The 21,580-nt window shown below is 26.6% G+C and overlaps 1 protein-coding gene across 1 annotated transcript; it reads left to right on the plus strand.

Annotated features, from left to right (window-relative positions):
* The first annotated feature begins 14,004 nt into the window (after positions 1 to 14,004).
* LOC107446302 (uncharacterized) lies at positions 14,005 to 20,043 on the plus strand. Its single transcript, XM_043041321.3, has 3 exons — positions 14,005 to 14,065; positions 18,374 to 18,480; positions 18,641 to 20,043. Exons 2-3 carry the CDS (start codon positions 18,374 to 18,376, stop codon positions 19,614 to 19,616), a joined length of 1,083 nt encoding a protein of 360 aa, XP_042897255.2. The 5' UTR covers positions 14,005 to 14,065; the 3' UTR covers positions 19,617 to 20,043.
* The last annotated feature ends 1,537 nt before the right edge of the window (positions 20,044 to 21,580 follow it).

The raw sequence follows: 21,580 nt of genomic DNA on the forward strand, positions 1-21,580 counted from the left end.
AAATCTTCCTGGTTAGTTAATAACTTTAAGAAGACCATAATCATTTTTAAGCTACAATCCCGTAGATGTCATAGGGACATAATATCAGAAGAATACAATGCTATAATGACAAATTCTGGCAAGGATACAGTGTTATGGGACAGAATTATCAGGCGAATACAAGGGTTTTATAGTCAAATTCAGGCAAGGATTTGATTACATGCGGACAGGTCATCATGAGAACAAAATTTTGCTTGTTTATAAAAGATTGGGAACAGAATTTGTCACACATAAATCTTGAAAGAAATTACAATTTATATTTTAAGAACTGAGCTCTTATACCACTTCTTAAAGCTAGCAGAAAAAGTAATCAGTTCATCTGGTATAAGTCAGAGACGTAGCTTTGTCTTTATAGTGTAAATAATTAAGAGTATTTTTATAAATAGTTTTCAGAGACAAAACAATATCTAAGACAAAATGGTAGTCTTCAAATCTTTAAATTTTCACATTCGCACTGTTGCGAATTAATTTAGAAAACGAGTTGACGTCAGATTCCATTTTCTACGTTACCTCTTCTAAGATTATTATGGCAAATTTTTCTGATGATACTTATCTTTATACATATGTATTCGATATTTGACTCAAAAAACAAATTAATATAAATTAGATCATGGAACAGCACTAGATTTGTTTTTTACCCTTTGCCAGAGGACCATATTACTTAACATCGAATTAAATTTGGTAAAACTCAACACTTTTTATTAAGGTTAAACAAATGTAAATCACAATCTGAAAGGAATTAGTATGTTTGATATGAAACAAACCGAAGTCAATTTTCTGAAATAACAATTTTTTTTACATATTTTTCATAAAGTGCAGCAAAAAAGTTTAAAGCAAAAGTTTAAATAAGTTCACAGAATTTTGAAGAAAAAGAAAGTGAAAACTTTTCCTTTTTCACTCTTTTATAAACAGAAAATCTAATTAATGTTTACGAGCAATCTGAACTATATTTACGAATAATCTAAACAATCTTTACGTACAATCTAAATAATATGTACAAACAATCTAAACAATGCTAACAAAAATTTTAACAATGTTTAGATGCAATCTTAGCAATGTGTACAAACAATCTTAATTTGTACTAACAGCCTTAAAATGTATATACAAGCAATCTTAATCTGAACAAACCGTCTTAACAAAGATGTACAAACGATCTTAACAATGTGTGCTATTTATCTAAACAATGATAACAAAAAATTTAACCAATGTTTAGATGCAATCTTAACAATGCGTAAAAACAATCTTAATTTGTACTAACAGCCTTAAAAAATATACAAGCAATCTTAATCTGAACAAACCATCTTAACAAAGTTGTACAAACGATCTTAACAATGTGTGCTATTTATCTAAACAATGCTATCAAAAAATTTAAACAACGTTTAGATGCAATCTTAACAATGCGTAAAAACAATCTTAATTTGTACTAACAGCCTTAAAAAAAATACAAGCAATCTTAATCTGAACAAACCGTCTTAACACAGTTGTACAAACGATCTTAACAATGTGTGCTATTTATCTAAACAATGCTAACAAAAAATTTAAACAATGTTTAGATGCAATCTTAACAATGTGTACAAACAATCTTAATTTGTACTAACAGCCTTAACATGCATATACAAGCAAACTTAATCTGAACAAACCGTCTTAACACAGTTGTACAAACGATCCTAATGTGCGCTATTTATCTAAACAATGCTAACAAAAAATTTAAACCATGTTTAGATGCAATCTTAGCAATGTCTACAAACAATCTTAATTTGTACTAACAGCCTTAAAATGTATATACAAGCAATCTTAATCTGAACAAACCGTCTTAACAAAGCTGTACAAACGATCTTAGCAATGTGCGCTATTTATCTAAACAATGTTGAAAGAAAATCTAAACAAATCTCAGTCTTGGTCAACAATGGCGATTTCTTTTGGGGTGGGCAGGCATGTCTCTGCTGCCCTAGGTTTCTATCTAAATCGAAGCTAAATCAGTAGAGCGAGTTAGATGCACCGTGGCAGAAGGACGAACGATCCGAGGAATTGCAACGAGGGTTTGGGGGCCGATGAGAAAAGTCGATTATGCCAATCGACCATCGTCCACTAAAAGACGCCGATTTTCGGTTGTTTTTGTTTAGACTTTCACCCATGCTTATCTTATCTTGATCTTGCGGAGTCTTTACTTTTATTCAGAGCCGGATCCGAATCTTCCCGTTTTCTCCAAGAAATGATGGTTCTCTACGTGAAACTATTTCCCTGAAAGAATGGGTTAACGTGCATTTGATGTCTTACGCTCTTTTGAGGACAGAGTAGTAGACACTGGACCATATATTCTCCTAGAAAATGTGCTTTTATGGTCGGGATGCGGAGAAACATTTTCATTTATTTTGGCTATCTTTCGGTGATAAGATAGGAAATTTAATAAGAAGGAAACATTTATGCAATCTTTAAATAATGATACAATGGTAGGGCATTTTTTGTTTGTTTTTGACTTGAAGTTGATCGTAGATTATGAAGCATTTAATTTAAAAAATATATCATCCAAGTGTACGAGTCAGTTTATATGAAATATTACGAAAAACAACAACATTAAATAACCGCTTCAAAATTAAACACTTTTTTTGTTGTTGTCTAATATTGAAAGGTTCACTTAATCCAAGAGCATATAGGTTGAAATGATGTACAGACTCTGGAAATATTATTACTCTTTAATGCAGACTTTGGGCTAAAAGCATGACTAAACCATATTTTTTTCTATTCTTTTTTTATATGTATTTTGCCACTTGGATTCATAAAAGTTATGGGTCTACACGGTAAAAAATTCCGGATCAAATTGCGGTAAAAAGTACCGGCACGCAAGTGTAGGTACTTTTTGCCGTAAAATCCATTTTTAGCGGAAGATGTTACGGGACAAGCAGCTAATTACAGTAAAATCATTCAATCACTTCAATTAAATACATATTACTGTAAAAAAAACAGTACACTATTTTAAGGTAAAAATAGATGTACCCAAAATGACGGTACTTTATAATGTTATTCTAACTCAGTAGTATATGCACTTTCTTATAAGATAATAATAGTTTAAAACGTATCTGATAGCGTACCTAATATAACGTATCTAAATATAAACCTTAAAGGATTTTTGGTTTTAGGCGATAGAATTTTTTTTATAGTGTATAGCGTATATGCAAAAAAAAAAAGCCTTATTTTTACTTAAAAATAACCATTTAAAAAAATAATAATTTGTTGTTTGTTTTAGAAGTTTTTACATATAATAAAATAAATAAACTATTTTTTTTAAAATTTTATATTAATATTTTAAAAAAAATCGCAGTTAGTCGGATATCTTAATTTAATAACAGGAAGGGTTATATATAATAAAATATAAATCAATGGAATTGTTTAATTGATCGCGTCGGCATATGTCTTTCAGTTTTATGAATGATTTCGTAGTGCTGGTCTGTACTGAATTATTGATTATTTTTTTTCCTCCCCTTTCGTAGAAGGTATTCATCTAGTATAAAAATATAATTGGATTTATCCTCTTCTGCTGGAGCTTTCAATTACAGGGAAAAATAATGACATGGGTAAAAAAAATTGGTTTAAACAACAGTTTGGACAATTTTATGACATATAAAGGCATAAATATATGTGTCCAGTGGATTTTGTTTCATAGCTAAAATGTTAAGAAATAATCTCTAAAAATATCTTATATACTAATAATGCTATTTATATATTGTTTTATATAAGATTTAGACTTTATTTATTAAATTAGTAAATTATTCAACTTTGAAAAATTAAATAATTATATTTTTTTAACAACTTACTTTTACAAATTTACTTTCTTTTAAGCAACGCATTTTTAAGTGAAATTTGCATTTTACTCAATATTTGAAGCTTAAATGTCGGAAAGTGATTAAATAAGGAGTATAAAAAAAGTAGAATTTCGAATTATATCTATCTGAAAAACGTATATTGACAAATATGATATTTACTCAAATATGATATGCATGAAAGTACTCGTTTTTGCTAAATTGAATGAGTCTAAAACGAAATTAATATGGCTTACTAATTTCTTAATTAAATTAATGGTGCCAACTGCAGACCAGACTGCGTAGGGCTCAAGAAACTGTCCTTTCATCAGAAAGGTTCTGAGCTCGAATCCTGGGCAAGGCATGGGTGTTCTATCATTCTCTGTACTATCTGATCTTACTGTGGGAGCAACGTTGGCCTACCTAATATGGTGCCCCTGAAAGAGTGGCCATCAAATCTGCCCTTCAGATGCCTATATTGACGAAAGGACATTCCCTAAGTGGGCACTAGAAAAAAAATGATGCCAAATATAAAGTAATTATTAAAATATTTATGAAGTACAGTTCAAGGATTGCTGAATCGTCAAAAGTACGCAGTTTATTTCTGAGAATAAGTTTAAATTTCGCCACTTTTGACCCCCTTAATTCAAAATGATAGGTTAAGCTTTCCCTCAGAGAGGAAGGTGAAAATTAAGGTCTCCATATTGGCTAAATCTACGACTTTAAAAACAATTTCCAGATTTCCCCTAATTACGTATTAATCCTTTTTCATAACACGGGGAACTGGTATTAAATAACAAGGAAAGATTTTATAATTAGTTGGAATAAGAGAAAGTGAAATTATTGCAATTCACAAACTTTTCTGATACGGAAGAAGTATACGACAACTTCAATATTCTGTGGTTCACCAAACTACACAATAAAAAATTCCGGATGAAATTCCGAAGTATCAGATTTTTTTCCGTATTATGTTTCGGTAAAAATAACGTGACGATATAAAACACGAGCCTCCTGAGAACCGGTACTTTTTATTGTAATTTAATGTTGGATTTTTTACAGTGAATTGCAAATCTAAGAGTTTATTCTAGCTTCTTTAAAATACTTATTCAAAAGGCAATATTTTTCCTTAATTAACACATGTAGTAAAAAAATAAATCAAAGTACTTTTTCTGTGCCAAATTAATTGTCAAATTTTTAAAAAGGAGTCAGTTTGCATAATTTTTGATAAAATGTGAAACTTCTTATAAATTAGTGTATAATTATTGCATACTGGGTTGCAGAAGATACAAAAGTGTTATTCACATTGGTTTCAAGATTTTGATGTGCTACTTAGAATTTCTTTATTTTTTTTTTATTTTGATGATTTATAAGAAAGTTTCATATCAAGGTATAATTGTGCGCGGTGAAAAAAATTAGGGTCAAATATTCCATAATATGGTAGAATTTACAGCGTTTCTGGCTCTATGGGAACACCAAAAGAAGCTCGGTAATTTTTAACGAAGCTCTTTTGTAATGATTCTGGTAAAGTAGGCAAATATTTAGTAAATACCGTAAAAATTTGTGATTACATTATTATACCTTAGAGTATGGCATAAATATCCTTTATTTGGTGAAAATTACTTTTCAGTCTTGTATTTTTTACTAAATGTGTGCTAATAAGAACTATAATTTTGAGAACCAACCGTTACCATATGATCGGAAAAATTACCAAATGAATTGTTTGAATATCATATATATTTTGGTTTTTATAATCAGAGGTATTTTTTTTAACCAGAAATGTCATTACCATACAGAACGGTGATTATTTTACCAGGATATTTTTCTCCGTGTGGTAGTCATCAATTGAGCATAAAATTCAAAAAGTTACGCTCAACAGTGAAGTTAATATAGATTTTTCTACATTTTTTCATCTTAAATTTTATTTGTGTCACAGATATCATCATTTTTTATCAATAAAATTTAATGCACAAAAACATTTTTTTAAATAATAACAGAATAATCAAAATATTTACATACCAGGACTTTATCCAAGCAATAATGTTTAATTTTGGCAAGCATAATTATGGTTTTGACTTTTATTGAAGAGTTTTTAATAGTATAAAAGACCAGTATTTGTAATTATGTAAATAATTGTGGCGGGAAAAGTAATAATTCAAACGGAAAATTATTGTTTAAAAGCTCTTAACTCATAAATATACTAACAATGATAAACATAATAAATAAAATAATAGTATGATAATAATTTTATCAGAAATAAATAATAAATGTAGCATAGTAATAATTTTCTTCCATGGAACCGGAATTTAGTTTATTATAATTCACATACGCCAAAAGAATACTTTTAAAAAGGTTGTACCTAGGGTAAAAAAGCAATATAATTGAATTCTTATTGCATAATAAAGCCTATAATATTTAGATAATGTTCTATAAACAAGCCGGCAGAAGTACTATAGTAACATCAAATCTTTGACAAAATCGCAGTTTTAAACATTTTTGTAAAAAACGTGTCTTTTTTTAAAAAAAATTGTAGAATAATGAATTATTAAGAGCAAAAATAATATTGATTTTGTATTTAGTTTCGTAAAAAATTATTGAAATAGTTCGAACCACGCTAATAAATTATAATCACAATAGAAATTATTATTTGCTTGAAAATATTTTCTTTACGAAACAAATTCTCCATTTCTATTCAAACCATAATGATTTGTGGAATATATTTTAATAAAAATCGTTTATCTTTTACAATAAATTCATTCATTTATTCATTGTGTTTAAGTTATTTGGGTGAGTTTTTTTTCTATGTTAAAAAACAAATGTATAAACCAATGTAAAATATTTATTATAAATGTTTTTTCGTTGTCAGAATTCATTATTCATGTGTTTGTGTTAGATAAACATTTTGTCGATTAACCTTAATTGTCTGTGATGAGGTTCCGTATTTTTATAAAGACAATTACCCAAGTAGAAAACGTGCAGTGAATCATTTATTACTTATAAAAAGTATGCACTATTTCATTTGTATTTCAAAAAACTTATTTTTTACTATAGTTAAAATTAAATTTATTTATCGTTTCAGTATGAATACTAACGCTTTAAAACATTTGTTACTTTTATAAATTTAGAGGGAAAAAAAGAATTATTAACATTGGATTAACACGCAGCTATTGAAAGCAGACAAACAAATCCTTTTGTCTGTATTAAGTAAAATATTTTTATATTTTTTAATTCCTGCCAAACAATTTTTAATAATTATGAGTACAAATATTATATATTATACAGTAAGAAAGTTGTTATTCATAAAATTTTTTTTGTGGATACGATTAAATGTTAATAAGAAAGACTTTATGTTAATTGTTATGAATGTTAATAAGAAAGAATAACATTCTAAAAGAAAGACTTTTTTCTCAATTATTGTTTAAAAAAAGATAATTTGATTTACACTGCACAATCATAATAAATAATTAATAGAAGAAATTACAAAACACTCTTTCAAATATATTTTGTATTGCTTTAAATAGCTTTAAGCTTAAATAACTTTAATAGCTTAAGCAATATTCCCTCTTTTTCTATGAGCAATTTCAGACCTCCAACTTTTGGACTCATTATTATATTTTTACCTATTTATACTTTAATTTTTGAAACATTTCTACTGATAACAAAAACTAATTTTATTGATAAGAAAAAATTCGAAAGGACCACAAAAGATAAACAAAATTTCTATAGATAAAAAGGTAAACCAAAAAAACCAACTAACACAGTTATGAATATCGAATTTTTATTGATTTGCACTGCACAATCATAATAAATAATTATTAAAAAAAATCTACAAAATACTGTTTTATATATATTTTGTATTGATTTAAGTAGCTTTAAGCTTAAGCAATATTCCCTCTTTTTCTATGAGCAAATTTAGGCCTCCAACTTTTGGACTCATTATTATATTTTTATCTATTTATACTTTAATTTTTGAAAAACTTTTATTGATAACAAAAACTAATTTTATTGATAAAAGAAATTCGAAAGGACCACAAATGATAAACAAAATTTCTATAAATAAAAAGGTAAACCAAGAAACCAAATAACGCGTTTTATGAATATTCAATAAACCTTACCTAACACTAGCTTTAATACACAACTTTATACACTAACGAACTCTTCAAAACAAGATTCGGCAAATCTCATCAAATCACTTTCATGAAGAAATCTGTTAACAAATTACATCCTTCCAATATCTATTCTCTGAGTGAAACTTGGTGTTAATAATGAGATAAAAAAATATGCTCAACACTCAAAAGAGAAAGTAATCCGCTTAAAACATGTAACTTCCCCGTCTTGATGTTAGACAAAAGAATTAAAAAAATAAAAATGGAGCAGACGCAAGAAAAGAAAGTGTAGGAAATAATGTTAAAGTCAATCACCGGCAGATATATTTTTTCTTCTTCTTATTTTGTGTATGTTTATTCAGGGGAAAATAAATTGTACATGATTTTGGTCATTGAATTTGAAAAATGGAAAATTATTTTTAGCATAATTACTTTGAAAATGTACAATATTATTGCATAAATGTTATCTATGCTGAAAAGAAAACACTTTGTGATTTTATAGTTTTTTTTTTAAAAAAAATGACAATATTATCTCATAAATAGTATAAATACTTAAAGGGAAATTCTTTGCGATTCCTTTTATTTTTCGTTCCAAAATTAACTTTTGCTTGGTTCGTTGAAAGATTTCATTTTTGTTATATATTATCTCATAAATAGTATAAATACTTAAAGGGAAACATTTTGTGAATTTCTTTATTTTTCTTTCCTAAATTAATTTCTGCTTGGTTCGTTAAACGATTCTATTTTTGTTAGTTCATCCCTGGTTGGTTCATGTATAACTAAACAAGCTCGTTATTAAGATTTATCTTTATCGACAAGTAAATACAACAAGAAGGAAGTTTATTTTTCAGCATATTCATTAAAATGCAATTAGAATATTATTTAAAACTTACTCAGAATATTTAAAAGGAAACACAATGGGTCTTTCTGATCAATATTCTTTTTCTCAATATTCTAACATAAAAGAATTCATAAACAGCTAAAGTCACCTGTTCACGAAATTGTAAGACTTTTCTTTGAAGATGAACAAAAACGATGGTAACAATAAATACTTTGGCTCCAATTCCCTAAGCCATTTCCACAATTATTTAGATCCTTGAAGTAATTTCTCTTAAACAAAAAGATATTTCTTTAACAAAGTTGCTGCTAAGGAACAAAAAATTACACGAAATATTATTTAATAATTTCAACCTGTAAATGAATCTCTGCACAATCCGTAAATCAAACGTAAGCACAATATAAGAAGGAACAACGGTATCTACTCTGAAAAAAAATACAATCAAAAGTACCAGATTATGGTAAAATTTACCGTGTTTCTGGTTGCATAGAAGCACCAAAACATTGGGTTATTTTTACTGAAGCGCTTTGATATGGATTTGTGTAGAATTAACAATAAAATTTAGTTTTATAAAATTTGTTAAATTTGGTAATTTTATTATGATACCTTACAGCATGGTTTAAAAACCATTTATTCAGTAAAATTTACTTTTCAGTATTTTTTGTTTTTTACTAAATGTGAGGCAATAACTCATTGTCATCCCTGTGGTAATTTTACCAGAATTTTTTTCTCTATGTACAAAATGAATATATTGATAGCTTAAATAGAAATGCTGTTAATTTCGAAAGTAAATCGCATAAAAAAATATAATTTTTCTCGCGTATGTACCAACGAGTAAGAAAAATAAATGTTTTCTAGCAAAATGTAATTCAAATTTGTGAATATAGTCATTCATATTAGTTTAAGACTATGTATCCTCTCGAATTACGTAAAATTGAAAAATTAAATTTATTAAATTTTTTACTATGACATTCTCCATTTAACAAATTTGGTTTTGTAAAGAAATATTTACAATTAATAAAACAACATAAAAAGTTACATAAATAAAATAAACTAATACATTAATACCATGATTTCTGTTGTATTTACCTGTCAGTCCTTCATTTTTCAGAAATTAAATTAACTACGTCTCTTGCTCTAAACTTTTTCAAGATTATTTAGTGGTTCGGAAAATATTAATTTTAGAGTTGATACTTCTAAATAGGTTTGAATTTCTAGCATAATTAAGAACAGATAAAGGTGTAAGAACTCAAATATATGAAAAGTTTACTTAATTTTCAAATCAAAACAATATTTTGCACTGGAATATTTTTAGCGTATTTTGACGTCAAAATATTATGTTTGTTATCATTTTCCACCACGTTGAATGTATGCTGAGAAAAATGCAACAGAATATATAAACTAAATTGAATTAATAATGTAATTTATATCATAATTTATAATTTATATCTTCGCGGTCAGAAAACCACAGCTGATTGCATTTAAATGCGGTTCCTTCTTGGGAAATTTATAACACAATTTTTTTTTAAATAATTTATCTTGTATTTTAACAAACAATTTTTCAAAGCTCATTTTCAAAAATATGTATTCTTTTAAGTTAATAAAATTTGTCTTGAGCTTTAGAAAACATTATAATAATTTTTTTTAAGAAACCGTGCAGGCTTTTTGACGTAGTCAGTTTTGTCAACACATACAAAAACGTTACTTCAATGCTTGCTTACAAATGGAAAGTAAACAACGTTTGTATAAAGAATAAATATTTCCAAGACTTTGTAGACTATAAGGAATAAATATATGCTCTTCTATTCAGTTTTACTTCGTCTTTCATGTTTTATCAAGTAATTCTTCAAATTAACTAACTGAATTTATTTTCTCAAAAAAAATCTTAATACGATTATTAAAGTACAAAATTGGAAAATTTAAAAAAATGCAATTAAAAACAGTCTAAAATGATAAATATACCTATTTTCATAAAACAAATTCCACATATTAGTTTAAACTTATTTTGTTAGAAAACTAACAAAATGGATTATGCAACGTCTTTATTTTTCAAATCGGGAAAAATCTCTAAACGTACGTGTATTTGAATATTTTTTTAATATAATTCATGCTAAAAAACAAATTCATTCTGATATTCGTAATAATAATTTAAATTGATAATTTAAAAAAAATATATGTATAATTTTACTATTATATTTGCATTGTGAGTTATCATATTACTTGTTCAATTTAATTCAAATATTACATATTATAGTAGAGTGTAATTGATAATAACAATATACCATAATATGGTGAATAGTCAAATCTCGCTGAACAGTTAATGTGAACATTAAAGATAGGTATATTTGTTTTATGCATATAAAATAATGTCAAAACATTTTATCCTTTTTACAAAACAGCAATTTTGAAACCAAAATTTCTGCTATAGTTTGGTTACTTTTATGAAATTATTTAAGTAAAATTCCAGTAAAAAAAATGACAAAATTTATAAATCAGTTTTTTTTCGTCTAACTGTTTGATTCAAAATGGAATGACTAAATTAAAAAAAAGGAATTATGTTTCTTTAACAACTATTATCAACGTTTATAAGAGTTCTTTTTCGAAAACCCATAATTCAGCTTATTTTATTCATTCTCAATTATTGTATGCGCCAAAAACAAATTCAGAACTAGACTAGATACCACTCCAGGACAGCGAATTTTACCAGGAGTTTGATATAAAACCTATCATTTTACGAGTTTTATAGATAAAAGGATTATTGAAAAAATTTCATTTGTCATATTAAATATTATCCAAGTAATAAGTAGTCTTTTTTTGGTTAATATGTTCACGACTGCTAATAAATTTCATTTACATGCTTGGGGTTTCGCTAAAAGATGCTCGATTATTTAGGATTCAGTAGCCATGGAAAATTGGGAACCGTTGGTTTATAGTTTCCCACTATCACGTTATAAATACACGATATACTAGCGTGAATTAAAAATAATAATGTTAGTACACGATAGTGTTTAAGGAAACACTGGACGTCCTTGAAAATCCTTCAAAAATCCATTATTTGGTTCTTGATGTATTAAAAAAATTTGCACTTAATTAGGTAGCATACAACAAATCGTGTTTAAATTGGAGTTTTTCCTACCGAGTTTCCAGATTATGAATTTGTAAAAGCTCATACAACTATGCGTAGTTGACAAAATTGCTTTTTCTCGTAATGGAATTTTTCAATGTTCTCAGAATTTCAATAAGTTCCTTGTGCATCATTTGTTTTATTGTTATAAAAAAAATTTCAAATGCAATTCGAAGTGTCTTGTTTAATTTTAAATACTCAATAGGATTAACTCAATAGGATAACTTATTTCTTTAATAATTGAACAAACATAATTGAAACGTGTTTTTCGAAGAAATTTTTGGTTAGATAAAATAAATTTTTAATGCTTAGGTACGTTATATTTTTATACGGTTACCACAGGCATTTATATTTATTTAAATACTTATAAACAACTCATTTTAGTGAATATTTCATTAAAAAATTGAAATTCGTTCGCAAGGAACTTTTCATTTATCAACAATTAAAAACAATATTTTTAGCTACAATTTAAGAACAAATTATAATTTTTTTCTGAAACATTGTACACAGACTTAAAATTTGAAAATGATCAAAAAAAATTTTCACTTTTTTATTCTGAAAATCCAGTGTCCCCTTGTTGGAAATTAGGAAATTTTTTTTAATATGAGCAATTTTTACGTTATATTCTGAAATTTTTAAAGAGAAAGAAATACAACAATATTTAAAGAGAAGAAACTATTGAAAAAGTAAAAATCAAAATATACTTTTTAAATTGTATCTTTTGTGCAAATATTTTTTAATTTTAAAATTTTGTAACTGTGCAATCCTTAAAACTTTGGTTTTTATCATTGAAATAATTATTTTTTCCTATTTTTTTAAATTTAAGCTAATGAGAAATTTTCATTGAACGAACATATTTTCGCTGTGAAATATATTAACGTCATAGGAGTTCTGCTCTTCTCATCTTCCATCAATAATTCAATAATTTTTAGATACATTAATCATAAGTATTATTATTTAAAATTAGCAAACATAATTATTATTTAAAAATCTAACGACTTATCAATAGTATTTGAATATCAAAAGTATATTTATTGATTCATGCATGTGTAAAATGCATTTATAATTTAATGTCTGAAGATAACAGGTAATTTTTTCAAATAACTTAAATATTTTTCATTATTTTTGTTTTTATAAATTTTTACAGAGTTTCAAATTTTATATTCGCAGAATTAAATTAATTTACTTAAATTCGAGTATAATTAGTTATATAGTTTATCAACTAAATAGTAATTAGATTACTAGCTTTTCAACTAAAATTGCTTTTTTAATGGTTTAGCAATTGTAAAACTGACAAAATGATATAGAATAAGTCAATATGAATTATTTTACGTTTAGAATTAAATATATAGCTATTCAAAGTAATTAAAATAATTTTTTCAAATATTTAAATTTAATGAAGAAAGCCGTACATTAGAAAGTAATATATTTTAAACATATTAAAATATTTTACCAATGTATTTTGATTTGAATGAAATGTTAAAAAAAATACTACATTTTAATTTTCAGATTTCTTTATTAAATATTTTATTCCTCAAATGTAATAAATTACAATATAATTTCTACAAAACTAAGGATTTAATTTTCTATCAAAAAAGTAACTTACACTATGAAACCATAGTAGTTCTAAATTCGATAACTTTTGAATAATAACGTTTACCACTAAACTCAGAGTTATTGAAAATAGTCTTAAAAAATCTTAAATTATAACGTACAAAATTGATACGCGTGATTAAATCTTTTCTTAATAAATTATCTTTTAAAATCTGGAGAGAAAAAAATTGATAATGGTCTACGCTTTTTCGACATTGGCACCAAGTATGCATAAAGTGTGACTAAATCGAAACGGAAGTAAGAGGTTAAGGAAGTTAAAAGTGACGATTTTTTTTCTGATTATCTAATTTCTGGACAAATTCTTCGGCGTGACATTAGGCCTTCTAACAAAGTATCTTGTCTTCAAAAAATGTGCTGGTGCGTGCGATTACTGATACTTAAAGGAAAATATTGAAATTTAATCGGGAATGGTACTTGGTGAACCTTTGAATGTAGGAAGTATAGTTTGTCTGAGTATATATACTCGGTTATGGTGGTGAATTAACCAGAGAACCATTGTGGTTCGATCAGTAATCTAATATATCTTTTTCCGACTGATATTCCTATAAAGGTGTGTGTTTTCTTCATTACATTTGGATTATATACATTATTGGAAAAGGCTAAGTATATTTATTCTAATAAGTTAAACGTTGAAAGAAATTTAACTTTTAAAAATATAAGATTTAAAAAAACAATAAATTAAAAAAAATATTTATGATAATATCACATAATTTTTTAAACTATTTAATTTTAAAAATACTAATATTTTTATTAATTAAATTTATACTTATTAATACTTTCAGTGTAACTAATTAATTTTAGTAATACCAATTAATACTTTCAGTAAAATTAATTATTACATTTAGTTTTAAAGTAACACTTTTAAAAAATATCTTAGTTTTCTGTTATCTTTTTAATCTTTAGCATAATCGAAGATGAATTACAATAATTAAAAATCATAACAGATTAAAATAATAGTTTAATGTTCCAAGAATATTTTTAAAAAAAAACAATTCATATTTATAACAATATTGCACTATTTTGAAATTATTTAAGATTAAATTTTTTAACTATTTCTTATGATTATAAAACTTTAAATGTTTTAAAAGTGTTTAAATTGTTCTTCTTTAAATTCCTATAATTAAATGATAATATGATTTCAAAATATTTTAAAATATTAATTAATAAAATAGCATTGATTTGAGATAAATTGTGTTTCAATTTTATTAGTTCAGTCTATACTAAGCAATACTTTTAGTAGTAAATAAATACTTCTGTAAAATTTCGCGATTTTCTTTTATATTTTTAATTTTTAGTATAATCAAAAAGAAACAACAATAATTAAAGATCATAAATTTTTCAAATAATAGTTTAAAAAGTTTAAAATTTCAATAATATTTTATCAAAAAATACTACACTATTGCACTATTTTAAAATTATTTAAAATTAAGCATTTTACTTATTCCTTGTGTTTAAAAAACTTAACTGTTTTATAAATAGTTAAACTATTTCTCAATCAATTACAATAATTCGACGATAATATGAATTTTAAATGTTTTTAAAAATATTAATTAATAAATTAACATTAAATTGTGGTAAATTGTATTAAGTAAAATTATTCATTCAGTAAGTATACTTTAATTTCTATAATAGAGTAATTAAAATTTTCTATATCAAAGTCTAATTTACAACGACAAAAGAAATGTTTTTACTCGATACAAATTTTAATCATAATATTTTTATTGGGGTAACAAAAGATTGAAAATTGATCAGAATGTGATTACAATCCTTTTAAAATTATTATAATTTATAAAAATTGAGTTTTATGAATTGAAATATGTTCTGCTTAAATTTTTATTATTTAAAAAATTAAAAAGATTTTTTTTAAATATGTGTCATATATTTAATCAGAGCAATATATTAAAGTCAAAGTTAATTTATAATATATTTCCTCAATGCTATTAACTTATTCGATGAAAAAATATTGCTTAATATCTGGGTATTCGCATTTATATGCCGATTGCTGTAAGATATACTAGGTGCAAAACCAGAATAATGAATTGAGCTCAATAAAATTTTCCATAACTTTATCTTTAATAAATAAAAGCATTAAACTCTATTATTATTTTATAAAATTCAAATAAATTTACTATTATTTAAAAAAAAATTTAAATTTTAATTGTTTTGAATTAAATAATGTATAACTGAAATCAGATTACTTAAAGTTTTAATGCACTGCCTAATGGTTAGTTACCACTCATTTACTTCCGATTCTCAGTTTTTCTTATAGAAATTTGTATTTTTGCTAAATAAATTTAAGTAAAAATATGTGATAAAATTAGTTCATTAATATAACTGAGTAGATGCATATGAATTTAAATATGTTTATAACCTCTTTCCAAAATATTTGTCTTCTGGTAGGCAAGTCACAAAAGTCAAAGTTTACAATTTTGTTAAAAAAAACACTTTCTGAAGTTCCCACATTTCAAACGTTTTCATTCATAATATAAGACTATAAGTTATTTTAACTGTCAAATTTCATAAAAGCAAGCTATAAAAGGAAATGATTTCATTATTGTTAATTTAATTATCAATTTTCGTAATTTTTTTCTTTATTTTATTATTTGTTAACAAGTTAATTAAAATTTATGCCCTGTTAAATTGCAATAAAATGAATAATATTTTTTTAGCGTGAATTCGTTTAGAGACTAGTTTCTGTTCTTATTTTGTTCAATTTAGCTTTATAAATATCTTGATTAACACATAATAAAATTTCATTGAGAACTCTTCAGTAAATTACGTTTTTAAGGTCAAACAAAAAAAATAAAAAATTATGGTTATAAAAATTAGGTGTTTATCATACATCAAAAGCTTTTCAAAATTAAAAAATAATTACTACAAGCATAAAATATGCATGAAAAACGAAATTGTTAACTTTATGCATTGCTAAGAAATTTTATTTTTCTCCTGCTCACCTAATGAATTAATTAATGACTTTTATAATGTCTGAAGGTATTTTTGATCTTGCATATTAAAATACATATTCGTTATTCAATAAGCATTTATACTCAATCATAGTTCAGAAATAATCATCTGAATTACATATAAATATGTAATTACATCATATTTGTGAACGAACCTACGTGTTTTTTTTCCTTTGAAAGTTTACACGCCTTTAATTTGCTTTGGATATAGTATTTTAAGTAGTGTACTCATAATATTTTTGCGAATATTAATTACCTTTACTAATTATGTGGACATTTTTTTATAAATAATGCATAGATCTTAATTATTATTTGTAGACTATAATTAATCTCTAAGCCTTCTTTATTTTTGTGTTCTGAATTGGAAAAAAATTAATGTGAAGTTTAATTGTAATTTTTTATTACTCTTTTCATATTAGAAAAAAAATTCATATGAAACTTAATTTTAATTTTGGCTTACTGTTTTCATGTAAGAAAAAAATTAAAATAAAATTTAATACTAATTTTCGCTTGCTGTTTTCATATAAGGAAAAACTATTAATATAAAATTTGATTTCAATTTTCGCTTCCTTTTTTATATTAAGAAAAAAAACTAATTTAACAAAATAAAATTTCTAACATAAATATTCCCGTTAACTAGATCGTCCTACCATGCTCAATAAACTTAAAGAAAACAGAATGATTTAAATAATGAGTACTCTTTTTGCTTCTTATTTAATTAAAAAAAACGTGTCAGTTTCCTCTTACATTACTGGCCTCTTAATTTTCACTTTTCTATGGTCAACTGTCATTATTCCTTATCAAAATAAACTTAACACAATAGTTAAAATAAAGCATTATTAAAACTCAGAAATAATTTTTCCGTGTTCTACTTAAATAACGGATTTTCTGATTAATGTTAAACTTTTTCAACTATTTTAACACTTCCGGTTAAAAGCGGAGATGTCGCTTTTTAAGCTACACGTGTGTCGCTCAAACGTGACACATATAGTAACTTTCACGGGTTCAGTTGGTATAACATAAAAAAGCAATTACAAACCTAAAAACAAGAATCTTGTTCATGCTCCATTGATCATCCTGAACAAATGAAAATCTCTGAATGCTCAAATGATTAAACTGTGGCGTGGTGTTGTTTAATTCTATCTACTTGAATGAAAGTTAAACTTCAAAAGCATAACGTTTCTAATCAAAATTTAAATATGTATCAATTAACACAATTTTTTGGTTAAAAGCATTTTAGATTAATCAATAGATTACATTTTGTTTATGTAGTATAAAAGATGTTCATCTACTGACTTTAATTTGTTAGAATAATTCATGATAACTGACATCTTTGAGGTGAATAAACTATAAAAATATATAATGTATATTATTTGTTACTCAAAATATATTGCTAATGTTAAAGTTTGGATAGCAATTATTTAATTAAGACTTATTTAATAATTAAATTCATATAGAATTTAAGTTAATTAAAAAGGAGAAGTAATCAAGAATTTAATGTCATTAATACACACTTAATAAAATTGCATTGAGAAAATTAAAAATAACCCAGTGCATTGAAATTTTGATCAAACGTAACAGGCATGGTATATTACGATTGCAAATTCTTTCGTTCAAATTTACAGATAAATTATATTCATAAAAAAATTGTTTGAAAAAGCTGATATTTCGATATGGGAAATAGTAAGGATTTTAATATTCCTGAAATGAATTAAAAATGTATAATATAAATTTTTACATTATTTTTAGTTTAATAATATTTTCAATTAATAGATTTATAGTCATGAATCGTCAATATAATATTACAACAGTCAAGATTTTATTACTAGATCATTCTCTTAAGTCTATTTTTTCGTTTATTAATAGATTGACTTGAAAGTTAATTTTTCTTACAGATGTCAGTCTCAGTGAAGATCTGTTTTCTGCTAGTAGTAGCTGCTGCCTGCTACGTAGCTGCTGATCCTGTACCAGAACCAGAACCGGAGCCCCATCATCATCATGGGTAATTTAAATTTATAGTTTTTCTACTAACTGGTTTTAAATGTTGATTTGGATTAAATTTTCAAATCAAAAATACGTAAAAATCACACATCTAATTTCAATAATTTATTAATTAATAAGCTTAAGAACTTTAAACTCATAGTTTCTTGTTTGCTTTGCAGAAAAGAAGTGATAGTGGTGAAGGATAAAAGTGAGCATCACCACCATCATCATCACCACCACCATCATAAACACGCTCACGGACATAATCATAAACATGGTCATCACCATAAGCATGGTCATGATCATCATCACAAGCATGGTCATCATCATCACCATGGTCATGACCACAAGCACGGTCACCATCATGGGCATCATCATGGGCATCATCATGCTCATCATCATGGTCACCATCATGGACATCACCACGGACATCATCACCACCATGGACATCATCATGGACATCATCATGGACACCATCATCACCACGGACATCATCATGGCCATCACCATGCACATCATCATGGTCATCATCATGGACACCATCACGGACATCACCACCACCACGGACATCACCATGGACACCACCATGGACACCACCATCACCACGGACATCACCACGGACATCACCATGGTCACCATCATGCTCACCATCATGGACACCATCATGGTCATCATCATGGACACCACCATCATCACGGACATCACCACGGACATCACCACGGACATCACCATGGTCACCATCATGCTCACCATCATGGACACCATCATGGTCATCATCATGGACACCACCATCATCACGGACATCACCACGGACACCACCACGGGCATCATCATCATCACGGACATCACCACGGACACCACCATGGACACCATCATCACCACGGACATCACCACGGTCACCACCATGGACATCATCACGGACACCACCATGGTCATCATCATGGTCACCACCACGGTCATCATCATGGTCACCATCATGGACATCATCATGGTCACCATCATGGACATCATCATGGCCATCATCATGGACATCATCATGGTCACCATCATGGTCATCATCATGGACACCATGATCACCATCACAGAAGAGCAGACATCCTGCAGAAAGGTCTTCACGACTTCGATGGCATCATGGGATTTCACTACCGCCGATAAGCGACTGAAACTCGCTAACGGAAAAGTCTTTCTACTACAAAAATACAGCAGCTTTTTATAAGAAAAAAAGTAATCGTGATAATTTATATTTAAAATGTTTTGAAACATTAGGTAAATATGCATATAATTCACGAAATTGCTGTAAAGTCGAGTAAAAGTTCTCACAATGTGCGTATCTAGTCGATACGATGTCTATAAATCTGGAGGCTAAGATATTCTATAGCAATTATCACAGCCAATGGGAAGTTAGGTAGTCTTATGCAAATTGTTAATCTCATACCTCAGAGCTTTCTTCTATTTATTTTGTGTCTGTTTATCTTATTTTCTTGGATTTAGTCTAGGATTCTAACGACGTTGTAACTAATGTTTAGTTCTTTTTTATTTTGAAATGCATCTGTAAATGGTATTAGGAAATAATAAAAAAATGTTTGCTCAAACTTTTTGTTTCAATGAATTAGCTTCTCAAACAAGCATTTGATCGAAAAATCATTGGTCTCAATATTAAATACTTAACGCTTCCTTTATGTTCCGTTTTCCTTTATATAATCATATTACTGAATTATATCATCATTAAAAAATACCTTCAATATTATGAAGTTGAATAAGTATCCGAATAGATCAAGATTAAGTCCAAAACACAACTATAAAAATAGATATTTGAAAAAGAACTGCAGGGCAACCTAACTATAGTTTGAATAGTGACTGATTTTAACACCTATTAAATATTTCAGGTAAACTACAATAATTTAAAAACATTAAATTATTCTATTAAAAACATGAAAATCGCATTAACAGTTGTCAAACAAACACATGCTGTATATCCTGATAACATAAACAAACATAATCATCAGAGAAAATGAGAAAATTAACGAACTAAAATTCTTGAGCACATTTTAAATGGAAAGTACTAAAATTATAAGAACATAATCATGGATATACCTTCCTATTTTAAATTGCTTTTAGAAACCCGATAAAACAGCTTCCAGTTTAGTAACTTGGAGTTATAAAGAGCTGAATACATTTTCTTTTCAACATTTCTATAAAGTAATAACAGAGCCTCTGATTTTGAGTTACTTGCGATATTGAGTTATCATGTTAATACCTGATCTATCTACTCAAAAATACAGACAATTATTTTTTTAACGCTATATATCTCAAAACCTCCAATATGAGAAAAAAAGATTCCGAAATGAGAGAATTAGCTTTTTTTCAAATAAATCTAGCTCATAAAAAAGTAATTAAAAAGTACCCTTCAAAACTCATATGTCATTCATATACTTTTTGCTTTCCTGCTCATATGAAACACGTTAACATGTTTAATGTTACATATAAATGTTAACATCATGTTTAAATTTAAATGCTGATATTTGTTTTCTTCATCATTATTGAAAGAGGAAGCATCGCAAACTTTAGTTGTTTTTTACCAGCACTTAAATATTGTAGCACCTTTATTGCAATGAATCCAATTTCAAAGTAGCACACCATTTATATAGCAATCACGCATATTTCAGAAGTTACCCTGCTTTAAGTAACCCTGTTGTAAAGTAGCTCTGCTTTCTTAAAAATCCTATTTAATTTTGAATCGGTATGATTTTCAATTTTAGATCGATGCAAAAAATATAGGAAATGTGTTACCATTTAAATATTCATGAATGAAAAATAAAAGAAAGTCATTTAATAAGGAATGGAATATGAAATAAAAAAAATATTCAATTGAATAAGAAATAGTCAATTGAGAGAGAAAAAAAGAATAGTCAGTAATTCCAATTGAAGAGAAATTATTTAATGGTGGGTGATTTAGTGATGTTTAATTAATTGTGTTTGTAGAGCTTCTGGAGGATAAAAAAAAGGAAGAAAAAGAGAAATATAGTAAAAAGGAAAAAGATAGGAAGACAGGAAAGAAAGAAGTGTAATGAAATGGCCACAAACATCAAAAACTGTCAAAATTGAAACTCACTATCTAT

Source organism: Parasteatoda tepidariorum, chromosome 2, assembly GCF_982258835.1.
Source record: "Parasteatoda tepidariorum strain Cologne lab strain chromosome 2, Ptep-v5.0, whole genome shotgun sequence".
Taxonomy (NCBI): Eukaryota; Metazoa; Arthropoda; class Arachnida; order Araneae; family Theridiidae; genus Parasteatoda; species Parasteatoda tepidariorum.

What these genes read in the sequence shown, in the direction of transcription:
- LOC107446302 (XM_043041321.3), top strand. Translation starts at nt 18,374, where the DNA reads ATGTCAGTCTCAGTGAAGATCTGTTTTCTGCTAGTAGTAGCTGCTGCC. An exon ending in GAGCCCCATCATCATCATGG is followed by an intron (nt 18,481 to 18,640) that starts GTAATTTAAATT and finishes TTTGCTTTGCAG; the next exon opens with AAAAGAAGTGATAGTGGTGA.